Below are 24,151 nucleotides of genomic sequence, written 5' to 3'. Positions count from 1 at the left end.
ATTTTCCCTTTAAAGGAAGCATTTGATTTTTTATACCAGTCTTGTGCCAATCCAAATGAATTTCTTATGTTACCTTTCTTATTTTTTTTATATAGTTTCATGTATTTTTTTTCTTAATTTCTTTTTTAAATCTATATAACTGCTGTGAGTTTGAAACAGTTCTTCGTGGCTGCTAGGTCAAATTTAGCCCACCTTTAGTCAGCGCTCTTTATGCTAATTTTGAAAATGGCGCAAAACTGAAAGTCACTGTTTTGTGAAGATGAAAAGCGTTTGTGATCATACTATTTACATTTAAAAAGCTACGCCATTATAAAAATTTTCTCATGAAAATTTTTCAAAATTAAGATTTATTCACTGATTTTGATAATTTTTGTTTTAATAAAAAAATATTGTCGAATTGGTGATTTTTTAAAATGTTTAATATCTTTTAAAATATTTAGCTAATTTTTCCGTTCTAAAGCCCATATAATTATTTAGGGCAAGATCGTATCTATAGTTTAAAATTATTGTTTTACCTCAAAAAATTAGGCACTTAAACTGCAATTTTATTTCGTTTTCCTTGGTGAAAGAGCTTCAAAAAATGTTCGATGTTAAGGATGGATTATTCCAGTGATGAGAACGCCAATGCAAGACATGTTATCTCTTTCTCGTTTATGGAAGTGTCAGTTTACATATTTTAAAATATGCTCTTGATTGTGTTTGCTGAAAAATCAAGTAAAATAAACGATGGTAATTTTTAAAAAAATTTCATTGTAGAGTTCGAACTTTAGGCCAAGGTAAACTAAATAATGTTAATTTATGACAAGAATCCACGCATTAGGAATTATGCAACTAAAAGCAAAGTACTTGATCTAAATACTAATGTGGTTGTGAGGGTAGAAACAAAGCCGGACAAATTACCCTAGTCTGACGTTTGCACCCTTCTTAAAAGCATTAAAAAAATACGAAAGATTTCATTGAAAGTGTCACCACAGGAACGATTTCCCACAGCTTCCCACATTTGTCAAAATTGACCTACCACAACTGTAATATAAATCAATGCAATGAAAAAGATTTATAAAGTGTTCATTATATGTATAATATAATTTTTAGCACTCGAATAGTTGAGTGAGTGTCATAATGTTTAATTATCCAAGCTTCATACATTTTAACTGAGCAAAAGCATGTTCCAACCAATAATTCTTCTAAACTTGGAAGGGACATGCTAATGGTATTGCATTATTGGAAAGAAGAAAAACTATCATTGTAACTACTTTATTGCAACTAATGTCTTATGTGTGTTTTGGATAATTATTTATTTTTAAAATAAAGTAGGCTTTTGGACTACTTTGTATCCCTTATTAACGAAATAAAAATTACTTCATTTCAGCATTTATCATTTTGAAATATATTGAGCTAAAATGCTTTTGTTTCTAGAAATAAACCTGTAAATATTTCATTCTGGTGCTAAATGTCATGTTTCTTTCTATGCATACATAGGAATCTCTGTAATTCCAGCAGTTTTGCAACTTCTCATTCTTCCTTTATGCCCTGAAAGTCCAAGATATTTGCTCATTTCAAAACAGCAAGAATCTCTCGCAAGAGAGGGTAAATAGCACATTTTTCATTTATTTTGCAACAAAGCTATTTAAAAAAATTAATAAATAAATAAGTTCAGAATGTTCACAATTACTACTATTGTAATAATTAACAAAAAAAAAACGTTGTTCAGTTATCTTGATTTTAGGCTTAATTCTCAGATGTCAAAGTAATATGCGTAATTAATGAATTTGATAAATAATTAATGAATTTGAAATAGCGTAATAGAGCGAGACACATTTCGTAAATAATAATACAGGGTAAGCACAAAATAATGAATGAAGTTGAAAGTTGTATTTTATGATGAATGATAGTTATATTTTCACAACGATTACACGTGCTACAATAAATTATACACAGAATTAGAATAAGTTTTACAAATTACAATTACAAATTACCCTTTCTTTCAGTTACAAATTACCCTTTTTTTTAAGCGACAAATATTATTGTGCTGTCAAGCTCGTTTTGTTTATTTTGCAGTTTTACACTTCGAATGGGTCATAATGTTTCATAAATGCGTTAAGTTCTTGCTGTGTTTTCAACATCGATGGTTCATAAAGAGTGACGTAAACCCCCAAAAAACATATTATATAGCGTAAAATCTGAGGATCTTGGTGGCCATATAATTAAGGCTAAAGCATCTGTTTTCCGTGTGCCCCATACACTGCTTATGAACAAAACATTACAAGAACTTAAAAAACGCATTTGTGTTACAGTAGGATCCATTGGCAGTATGAAACTGTAAAATGCGTGGAATTAAATTGATTGCAGATTATGATTTTCCTGTAACAATAGACACATAGAACATTTGTAACTGAAAAAAATGGTTTATTTTTTCTAACTTTATGCATCACTTATTGTTTACTTAAAAAAATACTATAAATATTTAAAATCTAGTTTTTCATTTGCGTTGTGAGTGATTCTTAAATCATAATTTAAGAATTACTTTTGCCAAGATAAAAAGTATCTTTTTTTATAAACTTGTCTCATTATAGTTTAATGTTTTACTTTCCTTGATTTAAAGCATAATTAATAGTATTTAAAAATTATAAATGAGCAAACGAGGATTTAATTTAATTGAATGTATAATTTTAGGATACAAGGTCCAAGAAGAATATGCTGAGTCAAACCGTAATAAAATTCGCATATACCATTATAGGTAAACTTAAAAAAATGCTATTAGCAAATTTTAATGGGGGAAAAAAAGAGGAAATAACGAGGAATTTTTATTCCCGTACTTTGTAAATGGAAACTGACTTGTAAGAAACTTAACTTAGGAATCAGAGTAAATTGTTTTATTTCACTTTCATGAAATACTTTATGCAATTCTATGCATCTTTTAAACTCTTTTTGAGACTTTATTTAATTATATTAATAAATATCAAACTAAATCTAAAATATAATTAAATTCATATACATGATAAAGTTCATAATACAATTAAATTAATAAGCAATATTATATTAATAAATATTTAAAAATAAGTACATATAATTAAATTTATACGTATAATTAAATTTATACACATATTTTATACCCATAATCTAATTCATAAAATTCATTACATGTACAGTATTGCATATATAAACTTCATTTCAGCATTGCAGAAGCTTAGGTGCTCAAGTTTAGTAGAAGAGGATATAGACGAAATGAAAGCTGAAGATAGAACTCAACTGCATGAACCTGAGGTAAATAATATTAATAATGCTAAAACTTTGTTTTTTTTTAAAGTAGAAAAATTGCTAATTTATTTTGGTGACTTTTTTCTCTCTTTTTGGCATGGCTTTCACATATGACTTAAGTTATATAATGTTTGAATCAAATTTGAAGTCTACCTTGATTATTTTGGGACAGAATAATTGGAAAATAAGAAATAAAAGTATTATTTGAAAATTTAAAATAATAAAGTAAAATGTTACCTACTAGATTACTGATTACACATTAGAAAATACTTCATAAAATAAGAAATTAAGATATTTCGCTCTTCAATTTCATCAACATAGTTTAGTAACAACATACAATCTATGTTTCAAAATATTTATAAATAATTTGAAATTAACTATTCATTTTAATATCCTTTTAAGAAGAAGTTCTATAATGCTCCATGAAGATATGCACATAAATTTTTTTTTCCAAATATTCTTCATCATTTTTCTTCAAGACATAAATCTACTTAAAGGAGAACTGCTGGTGAAAATAACCTATTCATAACTGTGGCTAAAAACCAGCCTTCTTAAAGAAAATACTATGGACTTCCTCGATATGATGATTATCTTTATACCAAAAATAAGAGGATACCTCGAAGTTATTTTTGCTACTGCTTTATATTCTATATGAGTAGTATTCTATATAAGATTTGATATATGAGTCTTATTCATATACCGCATACTTTGATTCTCCCTCATGGTACACCATCCGATTTGTTAGGAAGCCCTTGAGATTAAAAATGAGCATAACATATTTCTTTTTCATTTAAAAACTTAATTATTATTTAATTTAATTTTGCTTTCGATAAATATATCTGTTATTATCGATCTATTATCGGAAATCGATCTATTTTTTGCGATTTCTTCTATGGCTGACAGGAACATTTGGATAGAGTTCAAAACTCGCTAGATGGTTGCTGCAATGCTTTGATTTTATAAAATTGTTATTTTTAATTCTCATCACCAATACATTTTAAAATTTAAGGCCCAGAAGGGATGGATAATATTTAGGAAAAGACTTTGGCATAGACAATGCAAGTATTTCATTATTTTCCTTAGAGAAAACTAAACAAACGTATTCATACACTTGATTTTATGGTTTTATGGTGGATGAATGAGCTCTGTTGGTGTACATCTCCTTTTCAGTTGCACATTCTTTTCGACTATTCTAAATTTATATATTATTTTCAAATGTTATTTGGATGATGCATTTTTTTTACTAACTTGAACTCTACATTACCTTTTTGAAAAATACAATTTTCGCTTTGATTAGTATCTTGTTTCATCATCTATACTTTATTTTATTTTTAACACCATCCTAAACTATGATAAATAAGTAGTTCCCTCCCCAAACTGAATTTTCTGTCTTCTTATTTAATTTTCGGATATATTTCCTCTTCAATAAAATTGTTTACTTCAATCTCCTACCTGTTTACTTCAATCTCCTACCTCTCTAAATATGCAGCACCTTATCTTCTCATGTACAGCCTTAGCATAGACAAAAACCTGCCTTCATGAGTTATGTACGCCAACATTTAATTGAGTTCTTGCAAGTGCAGTGGATAACAGGGTTTTTTCCCATCGTCTATAACATGAAATAATTTTTTTTCTGGTCTGTGCCAGATTAGAGATTTTGTTTGAGCGGGAATTTAAGTTAACCTTTTTTTGCCGACTTCAAGCAAGAAGTATTTTCATACACTGATAAAATACAAATAAATAAATTTATTTTTAAAAGTAAATAAATTGAATGAAATGAGAAATAAAGAAAATTAAGCATAGTTCAATCTTAATCAAACTAATTTTAAAGCCATTGCGAATGAAATACCATCATAAGAATGTGTGACTTACAAATATTCCAAATCTATGCCTTGAAAATGCATTGAAACAATTATGACTCATTCATGTATAAAAATTTATTGATATTGTTGATAAATTAATAAAATTAGAATGAGAAATTAATAAAAATGTATTTTATTTATTTTAGACGGCTTTTACGGAAGAGTTTCGTATACAGCCACCACCTATGCAAATAACGATATGGAAACTTCTTCAAACCAGATCCCTCCATCTTCCATTAGTGATAGGAGTTGTAATGCAACTCACCCAACAACTTTCAGGCATAAATGCTGTAAGTTCATATCCCATGTTAAAATGGTATTCAATTCAGATATCGAGCAGATAAAAAATCAAATGCAATGTATTTCTCTGATATCTTTATTTTAAGCAAATAAGCATTTTACGGGGAAAAGATATTTTGAAACTTTCAGTTTTCAGGCTTTTACAAACTTTTCAAATAATGTTGGACAAACTGTTTTGTATTTTAAGAATATTAAGATCAGAAGGTTACACACACTTTTCAATAAACATTTAGTTACGAGAGTGTTTCAGGAATCCGTTCAAGATTACAAATCAAAAATAAGAAATACAAACCTTTTGACATTCTGTTCCGTAAAAGTTAGCAATCAGTATGTAGCAAGGATACGCTAAAATTAATAAAATGATCTAACTTTATTTACTTCAGTACTCTCCATTTCCTGTAGTTATTTAATAGTAAAAATAAGAGCATAAAAAGAACAACACTCATGGTAATTGCAAATCTATACAAATTATCTAATTAAATAAACCATCAATAATTGAAAAAGAATATTTAAAAGAAATTCTACTTGCTACAAAAACTACATCTAAAATTGCCATAAAAATTTAAAGCCGATCGAATTAAAAGTGAGGACATTGAGCTCGTCGTGTATTACATGTCTTTACTGTAAAAGCTTGTGTTAGAAGAATATGTCGCTTTGTTTTCGAAAACTTATTTAATTATATATTTTAAATATTTTAACAAGCACGGATAACAATATCAAAAAAAAATACATATGTTTTATTTATTATGTGACTCATAAATTTATCCATATAAACAAACGATTTATATTATTTATTAATTTATAATTTTTTTTAAAATCACTATTGTGCTCACCCATAACTACTTAAAAAGTAGTCGAAAAATCTCTGTACGGGATTAATTTACTCACTTCGTTTAAATTGTGGAAATATAAAATACTAAGATAAACAATATAAACTTGTTTTAACCCTTAAGTATTAAATAAAAAAAATAAAAATTATTGTATTTAGTTTTAATGTAACTATTTTCCTAACATACGTTTTAGAATTATTATCTAATCTACTATAACACGTACAGTGTGCAAAATATAAATAAAAACCTGAATGACTTTTGATCTAATGATCAGATTTTTCAGGTACTAGAACTCAATCTTAAAAATTTGCAGGGCGAGCACAAATAATGTGATAATTAATTTGTGCAGACGATATTTTAAGTTACGAAATTAAGCACGAACTTTTTTTGAATAAACATACTTTTTTACGATGAATTAGGATTTTCGATTCTCAAAATATTGAATAGCTACAATCAGGAAAATATGATCTCAATAATTTAGTCAGGAGAGCGGTTAACAGTTTGGGCCCCTCAATGTTAATTTTACTTTGCATATTTCCCTATATATTGGAAAGTTTCTGAAAATTTCTTGCGCATAATGTAAAATACGTTTACATTATGTACACGTTTGCATTACATGTAACTTTAAAAATAGTTTTTTACATAGAACTGTTTTTGAAGAAACAAGTTTTATATTTGTGTGCAAAACTGTTTGATTAGTTTCATTAGTTCCGGAGATGTGGCGAAATACGGAAAAAGTGAAATTAATAACTGTCTCAAACTTTCAACCGCTCTTCTGATTTAACTATTGGAATAATACCTGCTACCCCCCCCCCCCCTAATTTGAGGATCAAGAATCCAAATCAGTCAAAAAAATACATGTTTGTTCTGAGAAAGTAAGTTTTTGTGTCTGATTTTGTAACTTTATCGTTTTCAATAATTAATTAGCATCTTTAAGCCCTTGAACCATAAGGATTGAGTCGTAATACGTGAAAATCTAATCATTAGGGATCAAAAGTAAAAATTCATTGTGTTAGTCTTCATTTTCCATTGAAAACTTCATATTATTTGTATTTTACAAATAAATTCGTCACTCAATGGTCACATGTTGGACTTTTACTGCAATTTTATCTTTTTTTAATACTTATTACAGCTCCTTTCGAAAAGCGTGAATTCTGTTCAATTATTATAATTTTAAGAAATCTGACAAATCTGATTAAATAATTTCAGCAAGATCTCACCTTAATCACTCATTTTTATTATTAGGTTCTTTATTATTCAACTGGTCTTTTTATGGGTGCTGGCCTCCCAGAGAATGCAGCCAAATATGCAACGATAGGCGTTGGTGTAGTCATGCTCATCATGACATTAATTTCTATTCCTTTAATGGATCGTAAAGGTCGTCGGACTCTACAACTCTACGGACTTGGAGGGATGTTTATATTCAGTATTTTCATCACTATCACTATGCTTGTGAAGGTATAATTTTACGATATGATGTAATATTAAGTCCAACGAAATAAATTCAAACAGTATACATACAATTTTTTTCAAAAAAAGATGTTAACAGTTAAAATTCTTAAGTTGAAGCCATTATTGTTAATACTTCTAAAATATTCTGCATATAATGTTCGTATACATTCTGAATGATCGTATATATGCATGAATGCAATAGCTTTATATGGCAATGACATGCATTTATATTATTTATTAGCGATATACTTTGCTCATAGAATTCTGAAAAGTGCTATTAAGCTGTGCCTGTTATTTTGTATAACAGCATTATCTATTGGAAATATGGTTTATACATTGAAATGTGAAAAATAATCATAAGCTTTATACAAATAAAGATTTGATATCAATAATGTAGAAGTAAATTAAACTGTTAATATTAATAGTTTTAATTTTTTAAATTTTACCTGAAGTTTAATAGCACTTCAAGTTTAATAGCACTTAGAGTATAATAATACTTATGTAAAGTTTTTATCATAAATTTTGATTTAGTTGTTACAAGATTAGAAAATTTAAAAAAAATTAGCAGCTTTTTCAAGCACAAATATCGCATTAAAAATCTATAAAATACATTAAATGTTCTGTGGCTCAATGTATCTTATTAAAGATTCTATCTTCCATATGCAGAAAAACAGTTCATTCGTATTTTCTTTAATACAAATGAAAATTTGGGCTATATGATAATACGCTTTATATTGAAAAGCGATTTTCACACACTGTTTGGAAATTTCTGAGAAAAAATGGTTTAATAAAAATTTATTTTATTGTTTTTTTACCGGCTGAATTTAGAAAGTTGCAGGTTTGAGCAACAAATTAGTATGTGGGTTTGAGTATTAAACTCTTTAAAAATTTAGATGAGAATAAAAATTAGCTATATAAACATGAAACATAATAAATAAATATACTCTATAGAAATTAATGTACTCTATAATAACTAAGGTTAATAAATAAATTGGAAATAACGACAGGGACCCGATTATGTCTCAAGGTCATTAAACCGAACCTTCAATACTTGGGTGGCTCTTCTATAGCATAAAGCTATGCATTACTTCGCCTTGACTATGCATTACTTCGTCTTGACTATGCATTACTTCGCATTCCTCTACTGAGTCAGGCATCTGTCCAATTGGGATACCAATTGGGATTGTAAAGATTTGCAGTTTTTTAAAATAAGCATGTTATTATAGCAAATAAACTTATTGCGATTAGTTTGAGATATAGTAACATTTCTACGGATACTAATAGATATATTACAATTCCAAATATATATATATATATATATATATATATATATATATATATATATATATATATATATATATAAAGTGGGCTGCAAATGCATTTCTTTCACTTTACGTTGCATGCAAAACTATGTATTTCTCAGTCAGAAAATACTAATGCATATTCACGTATTAATTTATAATATTTATCCTTGACGAATGAAAAACCATAAATGGAAGAGTAATGTAAGCATTCATTCCAGCTTGACGAAGGTATGATAGGGATACAAAGCATATTAACTAAGCAATATTTATCAATTTCACTCTTTTTAGGTGTTAGTAGAAGGAAAACCCAATGCTTCTAATGTTAATTAATGATTATACGAATGCTTTTATTTGAAAACAAATTGTTTCGTATATAGCTCGCTTCTCGTATATTGCAAAATAGTATGCCTCGTATCTCGTATATAGCAAAAATTTTACGCGTTATTACCTTTCTTTGATTTATAAAACCAGTTCATGTAAGAAATCAAGTTATTTTTCGTAAAATTCTTAACCTAACACAATCGCAAATTTTAATTCTTTATTTCTAACTTCTTTAAAATCAATTTTAGAATTCAGACGAAAGAAAATTACAATCCTTTTGTTATTCTAAAGAGTCATCATGAAGGTGAAATTAATACTTCTGGATAGATAATAAATTGTACAATCGTTGATTTCCTACGTTATTTTTAATTCAGTCTTATTATTCTTTCTTCTTTAATTACAAACTAGTAAAGAATGTAAGGATTGTAAAAAGAAATAGAAAAAGGAAAACACAAACGATTTAAATTCATACTTTGGTTACTAATTCAAGTTTGGTTACTAATTCAAATCAAGTAATTTTCTGATCTCACTTAAATTGTAATTAATCGTCTGAAAGTGCGTTATCGTTAAGGTATTTGTTTCGATGCTGTTTTTTCTGGTGATGAAATAATAGAAGCTTTATATTCACATTTCTTAAAAGAATTCGTTTTCAAAATTTTTACTACCATCAAATTCATATTCTAAAATAAATTATTCCAAAAATATAGATAATTTATTAAAAACAATATTAATTAGTGAGAAAAATAAAACAATGTTTCGAGCAAACGATTCTTTCAACAGATCCTTTTTATAATCGTTTTCCAATTTTTCTATTTTAAATTTTTGTGTTTTAATGAAATATTTTGAACTGGAAATGCTTTTACTATTATTTTCTATTCTAATTAAGTTATACTATTTCTAAAGTAAATTTTAAGGTCTAATTTTGCAGTTTTGCATATAGTTTGACATAACCTTTTTAGTTATTCTGGTAGAAAAATTTTGAACAGTATTATCATTTTCAAATATTATGAAATTCGGGTAGTAATTTCTTGCTTTGAATCAGTTCCGCGAAACGAAACTTTTGAAGTTCTCTCCAAATTTCTTCAAGTTTGAAAAGAAAACTTCAAGTTTGACTTCAAGTTAAATTCCTTCAAGTTGACAATCGTTTGACAGTCGATTTTCGAATGATCTAGTTCATAGTTTTCATGTGATGTCATTATTTTTTTCTTAATAATAGTTATTTTATAAATAAATCTTTTATAAATAATTTATTTATGGATAATTCTTTAATAAATAATTCTTTTATAAATAATTCTGTTAGAAAAAACAATAATTCAAAAAAGTTAAAATCTTAAAGAACAGTAAAATACAATTCCTTATCATTAGAAACTAAGGAACAATCTTACTGAATCTGGTTCGATCGTTATGCTTTAAATGCACCAATCAAATTCTCAATTTTTAAATGTATATTTGCTGTGAATTTTTATGGTGATAAAACTTACAATAAAGAATACTATTGAAGCAGCGTTGAAAAATATTTCGTTTTTTAATGAAAAGTTTGTCTTCAAAAAATTTTGATTCAACTATATCGTTTTTTTAAAAACAAAGATTAAATATTTCCACTCTTCTCTTAAGATTAAAATTAATTTAATTTGTTTACGTGTTTTCGAACGCTGTCGTTAGGATATTTTAAAGTGAGCTTCTAAAACTCGTCAGTTTGTCTAGCCTTTTATTGGTCCTTTCTGGAATTTTTAACGTGTTACTGTTATTTACTAACCAATTATTTCAAGTACAGATCAGCACGTTTTTATTTTCTTCCCAAAATAAATTTTTCTCAAATTATTATTTTTAGTTCCTGTATCATTGGATAGCCTATTTCAGCGTCGCTAGCACACTCTGTTTCGTGATATTTTATGCCATGGGTCCAGGTAAGGTATGAAAATAGCTTGGTATGCCTGTTGTACAAATTCCTGCTCAGTTTTTACTGATTCCTTATAAATATTTTGCAGGACCCATTCCATGGATGATAACAGCAGAACTGTTTTCTCAAGGGCCTCGGCCAGCAGCAATGAGTATAGCTGTTACAGTAAACTGGTTTGCCAATTTCGTGGTTAGTTTAGTCTTTCCGCAAATGCAGGTATGTTTTCATACTTACAGTAGTTAATAATTTTCAAAATGAGAATTTATACAAATGGTGAGATTTTTTTTATTGATTTTCCAGAGAGTATTCGAGAATTACACATTTTTGGTTTTCACAATGTTCTTAGCTGTTTTTTGGACTTTCACTTACAAGAAAATTCCTGAAACAAAAAACAAGACATTCGAAGAAATATCTGCTTTATTTCGAAGAGACGATGATCCTATGAATATCAACGGAATGAACGTCCTACAAAATTCTCTTCAGTCTCCAGAGATGCTGTATGAGGATAAACCTTTGGATCAATGTAAGAATAATAGAGTTTACTTAACCAACCTATTAATATCCCTTGGTTCCTTGTAAGAATAATAGAGTTTATTTAATCACCATATTAAAAGCATTTGGATCAATTTAAGAATAATAGAGTTTTTTTAACCACCCTATTAATAATCTAAACTTAGTTTTTCAGAACCCATGTTTTACATATTTACAAATTGTAATACAAATACACAAGTTGTAATTGTATTAGTCTCTTACTAGAAAATACTTATTTTCTTTTTTTAATTTAATAAAAGATTTAAATTTTTAAATTTAAATAAGTATTCTGTTAGTAAAACTAAATTTTTGAGTTTAAGTAATGCATCTGAAATCAATACACTTTTCTGATATTCTGAGAGGATTGTAGTTTAAAAAATTTAGAAAACGTGAATCAAGTTATTTTTTCCATAGGTATGTTTTTTCCATAATTCTATAGAAAAGAAGACTTAAAATTATCCTTAATTCTAACTTCACGATGCTCAGTTTTGTCGATCAATAATTAACGGATGGAGTCCTAATCAATTTATATTATCAAATGTATTGAACAAAATTATCCCCAATTTGTGCTCTAATTATCATCTTCTGTATTTATTGAAAATCACTGAAGTTATTTAAAAAATCATTAATTTTACAGCCGTAGAATACTCAAAAATGATGTTTAAAAATAAGATAAATAACATAATTTTTTCGCGGAAATGACTCAATAAAAAAGGCCATTTTTTATTAATTGAAATATTTTTAATTGAAGATTGACACCATGTATTTCATATTTGAAGTATATTTCTTTTTTTTAATATATTTCTTGCAGAAGATATGAAAGCAGACTTTCCTTATAGCGTGGTGTGATGAAATTATAGCCTTAACCAAGTCATATTCTAATATTAAGTATCTTTAATACTCTAAATACACCCTTACTGTAAAAAATATGATTAAATTAGACTAGAGTTTTAAAATAGAAAATTAGAAAACTTTTCCAAAATATATAAAATAATTAACGCAAACAACTTCTTAAATTTTTCTTATTCTAAATATTACTTTTTTAAAAACTTAAGGCATAGAAACACACTTTTGGGTAGAAAATTATTTCTTGTTAAGATATTTTAACTGTCTAAAATTGGAAAAATATTTTTCATCTAATACTATTTTACAGAAAATAATAATATTAGGTTTTCCTATATTTTGACTTTGAGAATGAATAGCCTCGAGATGTATCTTATTTAACTAACATATATTTATTGATTTCAAAAATTTTAATTTTGTTTGTTTGTCCTCTAGCAATTCATTCTCATGAGCTTTCAATAGATTTTTACCTAATTTAAAATGAAGTTAAAAACATTTAAAGTTTTTCTAAAGACAAAACTAAAGGAATTTTTAATCTATTCTAATTTGATATTTTGAATTATTGGATTGATCTAAAAGTAATTTCATTTTTTATTTTATTTAATAAAAAGAAAGGCGATTTTTCTTACAGTGAATAGATATTTTTTTGAATTATATATTGTCCACTTTGGTCCAATACCTTTTACCCTCTTTTTGGCAGTAGAATGATTCGACACGTTTACAATTTTCCCCCCTTGCTGGCAAAAAAAAAATGATCCAGATGACTTTTGGTTACCTAATTTGAAGTAAAGATTTCACCATATAAAATTTTTGTAGTGACGAAGAAATTGTTGTAGTGTAGACAATTAATTTCTCATCCCCAGTGCTGATACTCTTTTTAAAAACAAAAATAAAAATCTTGACATTTAAGAAGCAAATCACAGACATCAACACAGCGGCACAATTTTTTTCCAATAAGAATATAATACCTTTATTGTGTCTTCATTAGCTTAAACTGGCGTCCGTGCATCTTAATCGAAATCTTGCAAACTACTTTTGGTACTGGCTTACTGACAATTATTTTTTTCTTGCTTGAGCAGCATTTTCACCTTTTTAATTGCAAAAAAATAAAATATGTAGAAAATTCTGCTTTTCCCTTTTCGCATTTGAAAGGGTACCAACCAAAATCTTTTGCGTAGAAATAATCGAACTTTTTCCCCAGCAAATTTTGATGTATCACCTGTCAAAAAAACTAATGATTGTGTGGCATAAGCATGAAGTTGGTTATGAAAAAATATGCTTGAATTTTGCTGTTAAAATAAAATTACTTTCAGAATTACCGATAGTTTGTTTCTATACATTTGATATGCGCAATAATTGGCAAAAAAAATAATAGCGAGCACATTGATATTTTTTAACGTTTGACCTACTTTCTTTTGTAACATTATTGTAAAAATTAGATTTAATTATATTATGTTTTATAGACTAAATTTTTTCATTGGAAATATACTCTCCAAATTTAGTCGTTGTAGATCTATGTTTAGTGTTATTGCAACTGTACTACTTACTTTCTATGTCAAACAATATTTTTTATAACTTAATAATTGGTTCATGCAAATCAGATTGCGAAAAACATTTAATTGCAATATAACGAATTTATAATTGCAATACAGCGAATGATACTGTAAATTAAAGACATAAGAAAATTATTTGGCTAGATGTATAGTTTTTCAGTGAACATATGAAAAACTCATCTTACCATATCAGTTAAGCTTCATGTTAGTGTCAACATTTAGAAAATGAAAACCTTTTAGTCAAGAAATTTGATACATCGAATACAAAATGTTTTTGAAAAGTATTTACTTGGGTTTTTTTTCCTTCCCAAAACGCTTTTATGTAGTTTATCCCCCTCTTCAGAAGCTGTTTCCTTCTTACCTCCAATAAACTGTGATTTTTTTATCAGGGAAATTGGAAATCAGGTTTTCTCCTAATCTCAACTTTTAGACGAATGTCATTTGTTTTCTTTATCAAATGTTTCGATTCCTTAGTATACTGTTATCATTTTTGCGTTTCCAAGTTATTTCACACAAAAGTTTTTTTATTCTGTCAAACAACATATTTCAAATACAATGCAATGTTTGGGGCAATAGCACTCGAGGTATTTAAAAAAGCTATCAGTTTAATCTCCTTACTTAAAAGAAGTAAAAAAAAAACTTTTCGCTGTTTAGGTCGATTAGTCTCAGTCTGTTCTATTTTTATTATAAACCAGAACGTAAATAAATTTTCTTCTTACCCTGTTTTTGATATTCTTCCCCAATTCTGACTATCTTGTTTACATATGCGGACTTCAAAGTTCAAAAAGTGTTATGGGATTATAAACTTACAAAAAAATATATCTAATTTCATTTGGGGTATTGGACAACATCTAACAAGAAGACACAATAAATCATAGAAAAAAAAATTGCATCAACAAGAAGGGGAAAAAACCTCTAGAAATTAAAAATTCACACCAACAAAAATGCTTTTCTTATCATCGAGAAGTTTCCTACGCGTCTTATTTTCATTAAATAAAGCGAATTATGCGTCTTTAAATTATTGATACACATGTAGTATAGAATGATTATTGAACAGAGACGTTTAATCCCATTTAGGCAAAATGTAACCTTTTTCGATCAAGGAGGACAGAATAAATTCAGCCCGCAAATATAAAATGGCTATAAACTCGAGTATTTGAAGGGTGCGAGTAATTTCTGAAATAAAAATTAAAATTCACATTGATCAATAAAATTAATAAGACAAGTGGATCGGAAAGCATTATTAAGATATAGATGAAAAAGTAACGAAAATACAAGCAAAAGGAATATATATATATATATATATATATATATATATATATATATATATATATATATACACACCGAAGAGCCATTACGTTATGACCGCCCTGCTAATAACATGTAGGACAACCTTTAGCCCTCAAAATTGCTAGCACCTGCCGTGGCATTGATTCCACAAGGTGCTGATGGTCTGAGGTATCTGGTACCAAGCTCTCACCAACTGGTCCTGCAATTCCCTCACACTGTGAGGGGGTAACGTGGCAGCACGAATTTGGTTTTCCAAGTAGGACCACAAATGCTCTATTGGATTAAGGTCAGGTGAATTTGGGGCCAAGACATGACTTGAAAGTCACTGGAATGTTCCTCGAACCAATCCATGACTATTCGACCCTTATGACATGGTGCATTATCCCGTTGGTAAACACCATCCCTAGCTGGAAAAACTGTTGCCATGAAAGGGTGAACCTGGTCTGCAACTATGTTCAAGTAGCTTACAGACGTCAGGGATTGTTCTATGAGGATTATGGGTCCTAATGTGCCCCATGAAAACATTGTTCCTGGGCGAGAAACCATGAAAACCTGGGCAAGCCCAATGTTATAGATGGAGGGTGGTCATAATGTAATGGCTCTTCGGTGCATATATATATATATATATATATATATATATATACATATATATATATATATATATATATATATATATATATATATATATATATATATATATATATATATATATATATATATATATATATATATATATATATATACACTCACTCCAAAGATTTTGACTTTTTTTTACAAAAATCCAAATTCTTAACTTTTTTTTTCTGTGCAAACAGAAGAACTGTTTTTCAGAGTTTAGAGAACTTTTTTAAGCCAATAGTAGTAATGAAAAGGTGTAGTGATGGTGAATCTGGTTAATTATTTAGTAGTCTCATACTTCAGGTTGTTTTAAGTAAACTAGAAGACGCAGAAGAAAGATGATCTCCGCTGACACAAACTTGTTTCTAATTAAAAAATGCAAATTTTAACTTCTTATTTACTTATGCATTTTTGAAAAAATAAAATTAAAAATATAAATATTGATAAGGAACAGAAAATTGCTATCGATATAATTATTTAAAAATTAAACTGAAAATAATGCACAGTTAAAATTAATGAAGGATTTCGTTGGCTAAAATGCTGGACTAAAAAATTCTCCAGTTCACCAAAAAACAATATCATCAGTTGGATTTTTGGAAAATTCGGTCTGAAGTCATTGGTCTATTTGTAATTCGATTTAAAACCAAAATTTCTCTTTGTAATTATTGATAGGTGAGTTTCATCATCGACACCATTGTCGCTTAAGGAATATGCCTGGTGGACCACATCAAGTTCAAGTACAACCAAATCATGTTGAAGATGCTCTATGATGCAATACATAATATCAAACATTCGGTAAATAAGATGTTGCAGATGCATACTCAGGTGAGTTACTTTGTTCTAAAAATATGAATTATTTGTTGGTGATGGAAAAAAAATGTCTTATACAGCCCTAAAAATACCGGTAGAGTTAGCTAAACTTCTTACAAATGAGAAAAAACACTAATGTTCCTAATTAAAGATATTTCTTGAAAATAAGTGAACAATAATTCCATTTTCTAATGTTAAGCAAACACAAATTATGTGATATATGACGTTTTTTATATTTTAAATCAGAAATATGGCTAAATTGTAATTAATTTAAGGAGGAAATGATGTTAAATATTTTGAATGCTAAATATTTTGAAGTCATATTTCAGATAAATGTGACCATACCTCACAAAATTTGTCTTCAAGCAGAGAAAAGTGCAATTTCTATAAAACGTTTTAAAGTTAATAGTCCCTAAATGTATCCAAAAGCATTTAAATCAAGGCTTTTACTAGAAATTTTACAAAAAGTTTGGACGAGAAAAAAAAGCGTTGAAGTAGTTAATAACATCACTCAGGAAATCAATTTTTGCTCAATTAATTTTCACGTAAGTGCTCAAAATGTTTGTGGGTATCGCCATGAGTTTATATAAAAAACAATGAAGTCATATTGAAATAAGGGGAACATCGAACAAAAACATCGAATGACAATTAATAGAAATTAAGATCTAATTTATCCAGATGTTTCTCTGGTGAAAACCCCTTTTACAGTTTTGAAATTCAGGTCACGAAAAGCTGGGGTTTTCTTACAAAGTTTCAACTTCAAAAAGTTGGTGATTTTTTTAAATTTGACCATGCCAAATTTGCTAGATTTTAGTTTGTATGGCTTCTGACGATTTATCGTACTCTTAAATAAAATTTTGAATTGTGTTGAAGTATTAAGTGAAGAATAGTAAATCTTTCAAAAAGATAAGGTCATTGTTAACTGCTCCAATCTACAAATTCGTTTTCCTTGTTTAATTACATTTTAGTGATGAAAAACTAGCTTGAAGTTCTGATTTCATACCTATTGAAAACATTTTGTAATTTCGCATAAAATTTACGAAATTTGTACTTCAATGTAGTTGGTATATGAGGAAAATTTGTTAAATCAGGTCGCTTAATTCCAACTGCTACGATAAAATTCTTGTAACATTACATATTTATAATGCAATTAGAATTTTTTCAACGAAGCACTCATTTATAAAATTATTTTTTGTCTAAGCAAAATTGCCTTTAATTGAATTTCTATGTGTGTAAGCCATAATTAGAAATAATTTTTTTTTAATAAAAAATAACACTCCAAAGCCAAGATTTAGTTTATGTTACATTTAAGTTAATAAAACTGTAGCTCATTAAGGATTCACTTACTAATAATGCTTCAAAAATTCAAATTTGTGTTAAAACTTTCGATTTTATTTCTGAATATTTCATTTATTTATTTATTTGAATAATATAATAACTTTAAAAAATTTCTTGTCAACATTATTCACCCTAATACAAGACTATGAATTACTTTAGAATTGGAGTTTTCTTGTAGTTTTTTTAATTATCTGAGTGCTCTTTTCTCTTACATAAGACAAATAAAGCTTCAGTTAATTCTAATGTTGCTAAAGAACTTGAATGTTTTAAATATTTCTCCATTTTTACTTTAAATATTTGTTTAAATTTCATTTCAGTGCATTTTTAATTTTCTGTAAACAGAAGCATAGAGTAGTATTTTACTATGAGTTATTTTAACTTGCTTTTGTATTTTTTAATTTTGATTGTTATTTTATGAATTTTAAACCCTGAAACTGAAAAAATTACAATTACTTCATTGCAAGAAAAGGTAAAGAGAGCTAAGCTTTCCTATTCTCTCATTAATTTAAAATTACTTTTCTAACAAAGTTTTTTTTTAATTTTTATCTAAATTAGGCAAAATACTATATTTCAATGCAATATGTGTGCATAACTATTACTGAATAAAATATGGAATTTAAAAAAAAAGTTAAGAAATATCTTTTTAGCACATTGTTTGAAACATCAAATTTAGAGCAAAGTTATGATGCAATCTTTTCGACAATCGAATCAAAAATAAAAACATTGTTAGCCGAAATCACCTGTCAAAAGGTATACAATGTAATTATTACAATGGATTCAAAAGTTTGTATGAATTAACCAATGTAATGATCGAATGTGTGGGACTGTGACCGTTTCAATGAAAGCTATTTTGATTAAGGGAAGAAAAACTCTGTGGTGTATACTAAATTATGCAATGAAAATATGTTTGCTTGAATATAAGATTATATCAAGGTTTTTATAAGATTCACAAAATTATTTCATGTATTCATGTTATTAATTTATATATTTTTTGGAAAAACTGCAAAAACAAAGGTAGTATTAAAATCAATGAGTAGTAGGGCACTGTAGAAAATCGATGCTCAAATTTCAAATTTCATGAAACTTTCTTCGCTTTTGACGAAACCGTTTCCTGGTGTATACTCCGAGCGAATTTTTCGTCGAAGTGACGAAATAACTATCGTGTCTTCTTTGAGAAAATGAATTTCGTCAAAATTAAGAAAATATTCCATCAATCTATTTTATCCAAAGGAAAAAAAAAAACTCTTAGCGCTTAATGTATCTAACTTTTCTAGCAATCCCTTTATCGTGGGCACCTTATAGATGGATCAATGTTGCCCCAACAACTTAAGAATGACAGATAAAGCAGAGTGCTAAATTACACCTATGCCCGTAGCGGGATTCGAACCTGGGTCTTCCTGGTACGTGGTCAACTAATTTCATCAATTTATTTTCCCTCTTCTAGTCTTCATTCTAGTTTCGTCAGCAGTTTCTCTCATTACACTCCGATATGGTTTCGATTTAAGGAAGCGTTTTCATCATATATTTGGGAGTTCACGTTTCTTCATAAATCACGTGATTTCGCAACAAAATGATTCTCAAAACTAACGAAATACAGCTCAAGGATTGATAAATCGTCAAAAGTGAAGGTTTTATTTCTGAGAGTATGTATCTCTAAAATCTTACCTCTTAGTTTATCACTCAACAAAATTTAACGGTACACCTCACTTTTTCGAAAAAACAAATTAAAGTAGGACAGTCTATAAATAACGGTATATCGGAAGCGTTCTCTGAAAATTTCTATTTTTTATTTTCTTTGGGACCATAACTTAAGTAAATTTGGAAGTTAATCCTAACATATTAAGGTCGTGGTTGACCAGTGGTAAGAGAATCTAACTCCGGTCCTGAGTGACAGGGGTTCGACCCTCGACCCCACTAAGACCCACCGAGTGCATGCAATATACGTTCTCGTAAAATCTGTGGCTTCGAAAAGCATGTGGTCGATCGCTTAGCAGCACTATGAGTACAGGGATCTTGAGAAAATTGCCTTCCCCTTCATTTATGTCTAAATTGATTTATGTCTGAATTGAGGAAATGGCCTCACAATTGAGATCCCCTCTGCAGAGGATCAAACGTTTTATGGCATGTCTTTGAATCATCCTCGGGGATGTTTCCTAGGACGTCATCAATAATCCATTGTGCAGCTCTAGTGTGACGTAAATAAAGTACCTATCTACTTACCTAACATGTTTCTTAAAAAATATATATATAAATATGGAGTTTGCCTGCATCATTTTCAATTAATTTATTTTTTCTGTTTTACACCTTTTATTTTTTTTTCAGGCTTTCGTGAGATGAAATGAACGGAAAGTGTAGAACTCACTCTTTAATTTCTTCAAAATCAGAGTCAAGAAACTGCTCTGTTTGAAGATATCAGTCACCATCTCTCAACTCTTGGTGTTCACGTCTTAGCTCCTTGACCAGTGACAAAAAAAGCTTTCTTAATGAATCATCGATCAGATATTCAAGGTTTTTAGAAGCCATCATTTCTGCCATTAGAAGTTCTTCCTAGAAATCCTGTACAGAAAAGTCTAAAGATCTTTTTATGTGAATAAAGATATATAAATAAATATATTATACATGTACATTTAAAGAGAACTTAAAAAAGAAGTTTTTAATGTTGGTGCCTTCAACTTTATTTCCCTTCATGATTTCCCCGAAAAACAAATAGGCAAATACCACGGGGTAAGTTCTTCCTATTGCAACTGAAAAGAAATCTACCAAAAGAAGTTCTGCTTGTTATCTCATTCTTGAGAATATCAAATTAATTCTATCGAAGATGTTACCTATGAAATACAGAATATGTGCTAAACCGTTTCACAGCTTCAGTTTTATCAGTATCATTCAGGCTTAATGTCTCTTTTTGTCTTCTTAGATTTTAAAAAGTAGAGTGTTTTACTATTTATTCAACTACATGTGAACTTTATTTGGACGAAAATTACAAACTCAGTCAAGAATTTCTTAATCTTGAAGTGTTGTTTAATTGCTCAGCGACACACTAAGAAGATCAGAAGAATTTAGATTTCACATTTAAATGTTTTTATATATGATTTTACTTGATTTTTACTCGCTTGTGTTTTCACATAGAGAAGTAAGACACTTGTATTTTTCCCCTAGTGAAGTGGATGAAATCCAAAATATTTTGCATCAAGCCTTGTGCAATAGGTATTTTTCAGACCAACCTCTATCAGCGTCGTTAAAACGAAATAACACTATTTCCGACGTTAGAAATCAACTTTAGTGTTGTAGATATTGTTCAGCCGTTGTATGTACTTAATAACACGTCACTCCTGCTCTATTTTGAGCAGCTGTTTAGTGCAATATGTTGCAATTTAATGAACAAAATATGTTGTTGATTGTTTAAATATAAAATTTATAGAAAATTTTGAGATCTATATTTCGTGTCAGGTGAAAAATCTGGCACTGTTCGTGCGAAATTTTAATATGGACTAATTATATGCATTGTGCTCGTGTTAAAGTTTAATGATAAAAAAATAATAAGCATGAGAGTATGTATGCGTACTAAAATTTAGCTCAATAAACTTTGAACTTTTTGTAGTAAATAAAAAATTTCCTCTCAAACAACATGCAATAGTTTTATTCACAATACAGAACTTGAAACATATTTATCTTTTTCATTTGGATGAAAGAATTATGACTATTGCAACACACCATTATTCTTTACGTTATTAAATAAATAAATACATGAACTAAGAGTTATTAAGATAACCATTTAATTCGGAAATCTTCAGCTGTTTTTACATTAAACTTCTTTGCTCCAAACTCCGCCAAACTCACCTCTATTTTGCTTTTTTGTTTTTATTGGACTATATGAATCACTAAACTTTATACATATCTTTAGAATCCTTGCCAAAAAAAGGAAGTAAAAAAACATACATTAATGGTCGCAAGTTAACACTTAAGGAATTGACGAACGAATGATTAAAAAGGAATGGGAAATTAAAACAACAAAAACTTTTTGATTGGTCAAGAAAACGAGGTAGAAGTGAAAGGTGAATGTAAAGAACACACTCAAGTTTTCTTAGGAAATCAAACTGCTTTTGATATTTTTAATCCCGACTACTATAATAATGATTTATCAGATCTTGATATTGTTATATTTTTTCCTTTGCTTAAATGTTACTTTGAGAATTCTAATGTGCATACTTTTTTATTTAATTTTTAATAATGATTTTAAAGTTATATATTAAAAGCTGCTATTCGACAGTATATCCTTGTTAATCTTGTTAATAAACGAATTCTTTATAATTTCGATTTAGATAGGCGTATTTTTTAGTTCTATTAAATTTTCATAAGTTTAATTTGTGTACTTAAAAAATGCTTTTTTTCAATTACGCTTTAGAACACTTGAATACATTTAAAAAAAAATTTTGGTAATTTTTTGAAATTAAAGCAATAATCCTACACAACAAGATTGTCTTATATTAATAATAAGCAAAATTTTATTCTCTGTTTGGGATAAGTGATCAAAGCATTATTTATGAGAGTTCAGAAACTATCACCTAATGTTATTATTACGCTATTTGCTAAAATTTAAAGCATAAAACCTTGATACAAAAACTCCTACACATCATAAATAATCTTAGAGACATAAACCGATCAAAATATTCTGTTATCGCCGAGCCTAATAACTATTTTTAAAATCTTTTCTCAAGCACGGAATCGAAAAATTGTGCATAATAGGGACTAGAAACTTATATTTAAACGAAAAAAATAGAAAACTTTATAAAACCTGACGAATTACTGTTAAGGAAGTCAGGATTAAAAACATCGAAATCACTATGTTAAGTACTGAGAACAGTTTGGTATCTTAATTTCCAGCTTACTTATATAAGTTATTTCTTGCATTATTATAATTAATTAGTTCAAAATATTTTAGTAAAATTGCATATTGTTGCAACTGTAAGCAAAAAAAAACTGCATAAATTAGAAAGTCCTAAACAGTATGTTATTCGATCATTAAAATGTGGTATTAGGTGTAAATTAAAGTTATTTATTTATCATATCTGCATTGTATATGCTTCAGAAAAAAAAATTATATTGATTAAAATTACTCTTTCTTAAAGAAAATAAAAAGGTTTAGGTAAATATTGAATTATATATGCTTCACTTTCCTTAATAATTTCTTTATTTAAAGAAATAAGTATGGTTGGTTAAATGTCAAATTCCCTGCTAGAAATTTTGAAACTTGCTAAATTCCAATTATGTTAAAATTGTTTTAGTACAAACCTACTGCAACCACAATATGATGCCAAATTAAATCAAAGTATCGTGCTTTTTAAAATTGACAACGTGATACTGTGGTTCATGTAAACGAAAACATGGTTCAATTTACACTACACTTTAACACTTTATTAAGTTGGCAGCAAATTTGAACCACATTATGGTTTAAGATACCGGTATAATGATTAAACGTTGAACAGAATTTTTTGAGAGTTTAGATACAAACTAACACAATTTGTTTAATGCTAATTAATATAATATAGAAGCAATTTTTATGAGGGATAACAAATTTTATTATAGCAGAGCAATATAAGTTTAAATACAACATAGCAATTGTGATAAAATAGAAACAAGATTTCAAATCAACCATTTTTTGAGATAGTAGCAGAATAATATAGATTTTATTGAATCATCAATAATGTTGACTGAAAAGTTTCAAAATTTAACAAAACCATATAATCTTTTAATCTTCATGGGTGAATATAAATTTTATCGAATTGTCAATAATATGACGGGGAAGTTCAAAAAAATTGATATTATTTTACCATAACTGTCGCATATCTATATCAAATGTTAAAATTTAACGAAGTAAACGAAAAAAAGCATTTAATATTTTGAAAGAAATCACATATTGAGGATAACAGTAATCAATTTTCGC

At 28.0% G+C, this 24,151-nt stretch overlaps 1 protein-coding gene across 1 annotated transcript in view; it reads left to right on the top strand.

Annotated features, from left to right (window-relative positions):
- Positions 1-21,834, top strand: part of LOC107453274 (glucose transporter type 1) — an 83,455-nt gene extending 61,621 nt beyond the window's left edge. The window contains exons 10-18 of the mRNA XM_016070031.3: positions 1,480-1,587; positions 3,176-3,264; positions 5,267-5,410; positions 7,496-7,708; positions 11,159-11,234; positions 11,316-11,443; positions 11,528-11,750; positions 16,735-16,887; positions 20,533-21,834. Of these exons, the coding sequence (XP_015925517.1) occupies positions 1,480-1,587; positions 3,176-3,264; positions 5,267-5,410; positions 7,496-7,708; positions 11,159-11,234; positions 11,316-11,443; positions 11,528-11,750; positions 16,735-16,832 (1,079 nt within the window). The 3' untranslated portion in view covers positions 16,833-16,887; positions 20,533-21,834. The remainder of the gene's footprint in view (positions 1-1,479; positions 1,588-3,175; positions 3,265-5,266; positions 5,411-7,495; positions 7,709-11,158; positions 11,235-11,315; positions 11,444-11,527; positions 11,751-16,734; positions 16,888-20,532) is intronic.
- Positions 21,835-24,151: the final 2,317 nt, after the last annotated feature.

This window comes from Parasteatoda tepidariorum, chromosome 11, assembly GCF_982258835.1.
Source record: "Parasteatoda tepidariorum strain Cologne lab strain chromosome 11, Ptep-v5.0, whole genome shotgun sequence".
Lineage (NCBI taxonomy): Eukaryota > Metazoa > Arthropoda > Arachnida > Araneae > Theridiidae > Parasteatoda > Parasteatoda tepidariorum.
Note: the sequence above shows the minus strand (reverse complement) of the source record. Positions and strands in the feature narration are given on the sequence as shown.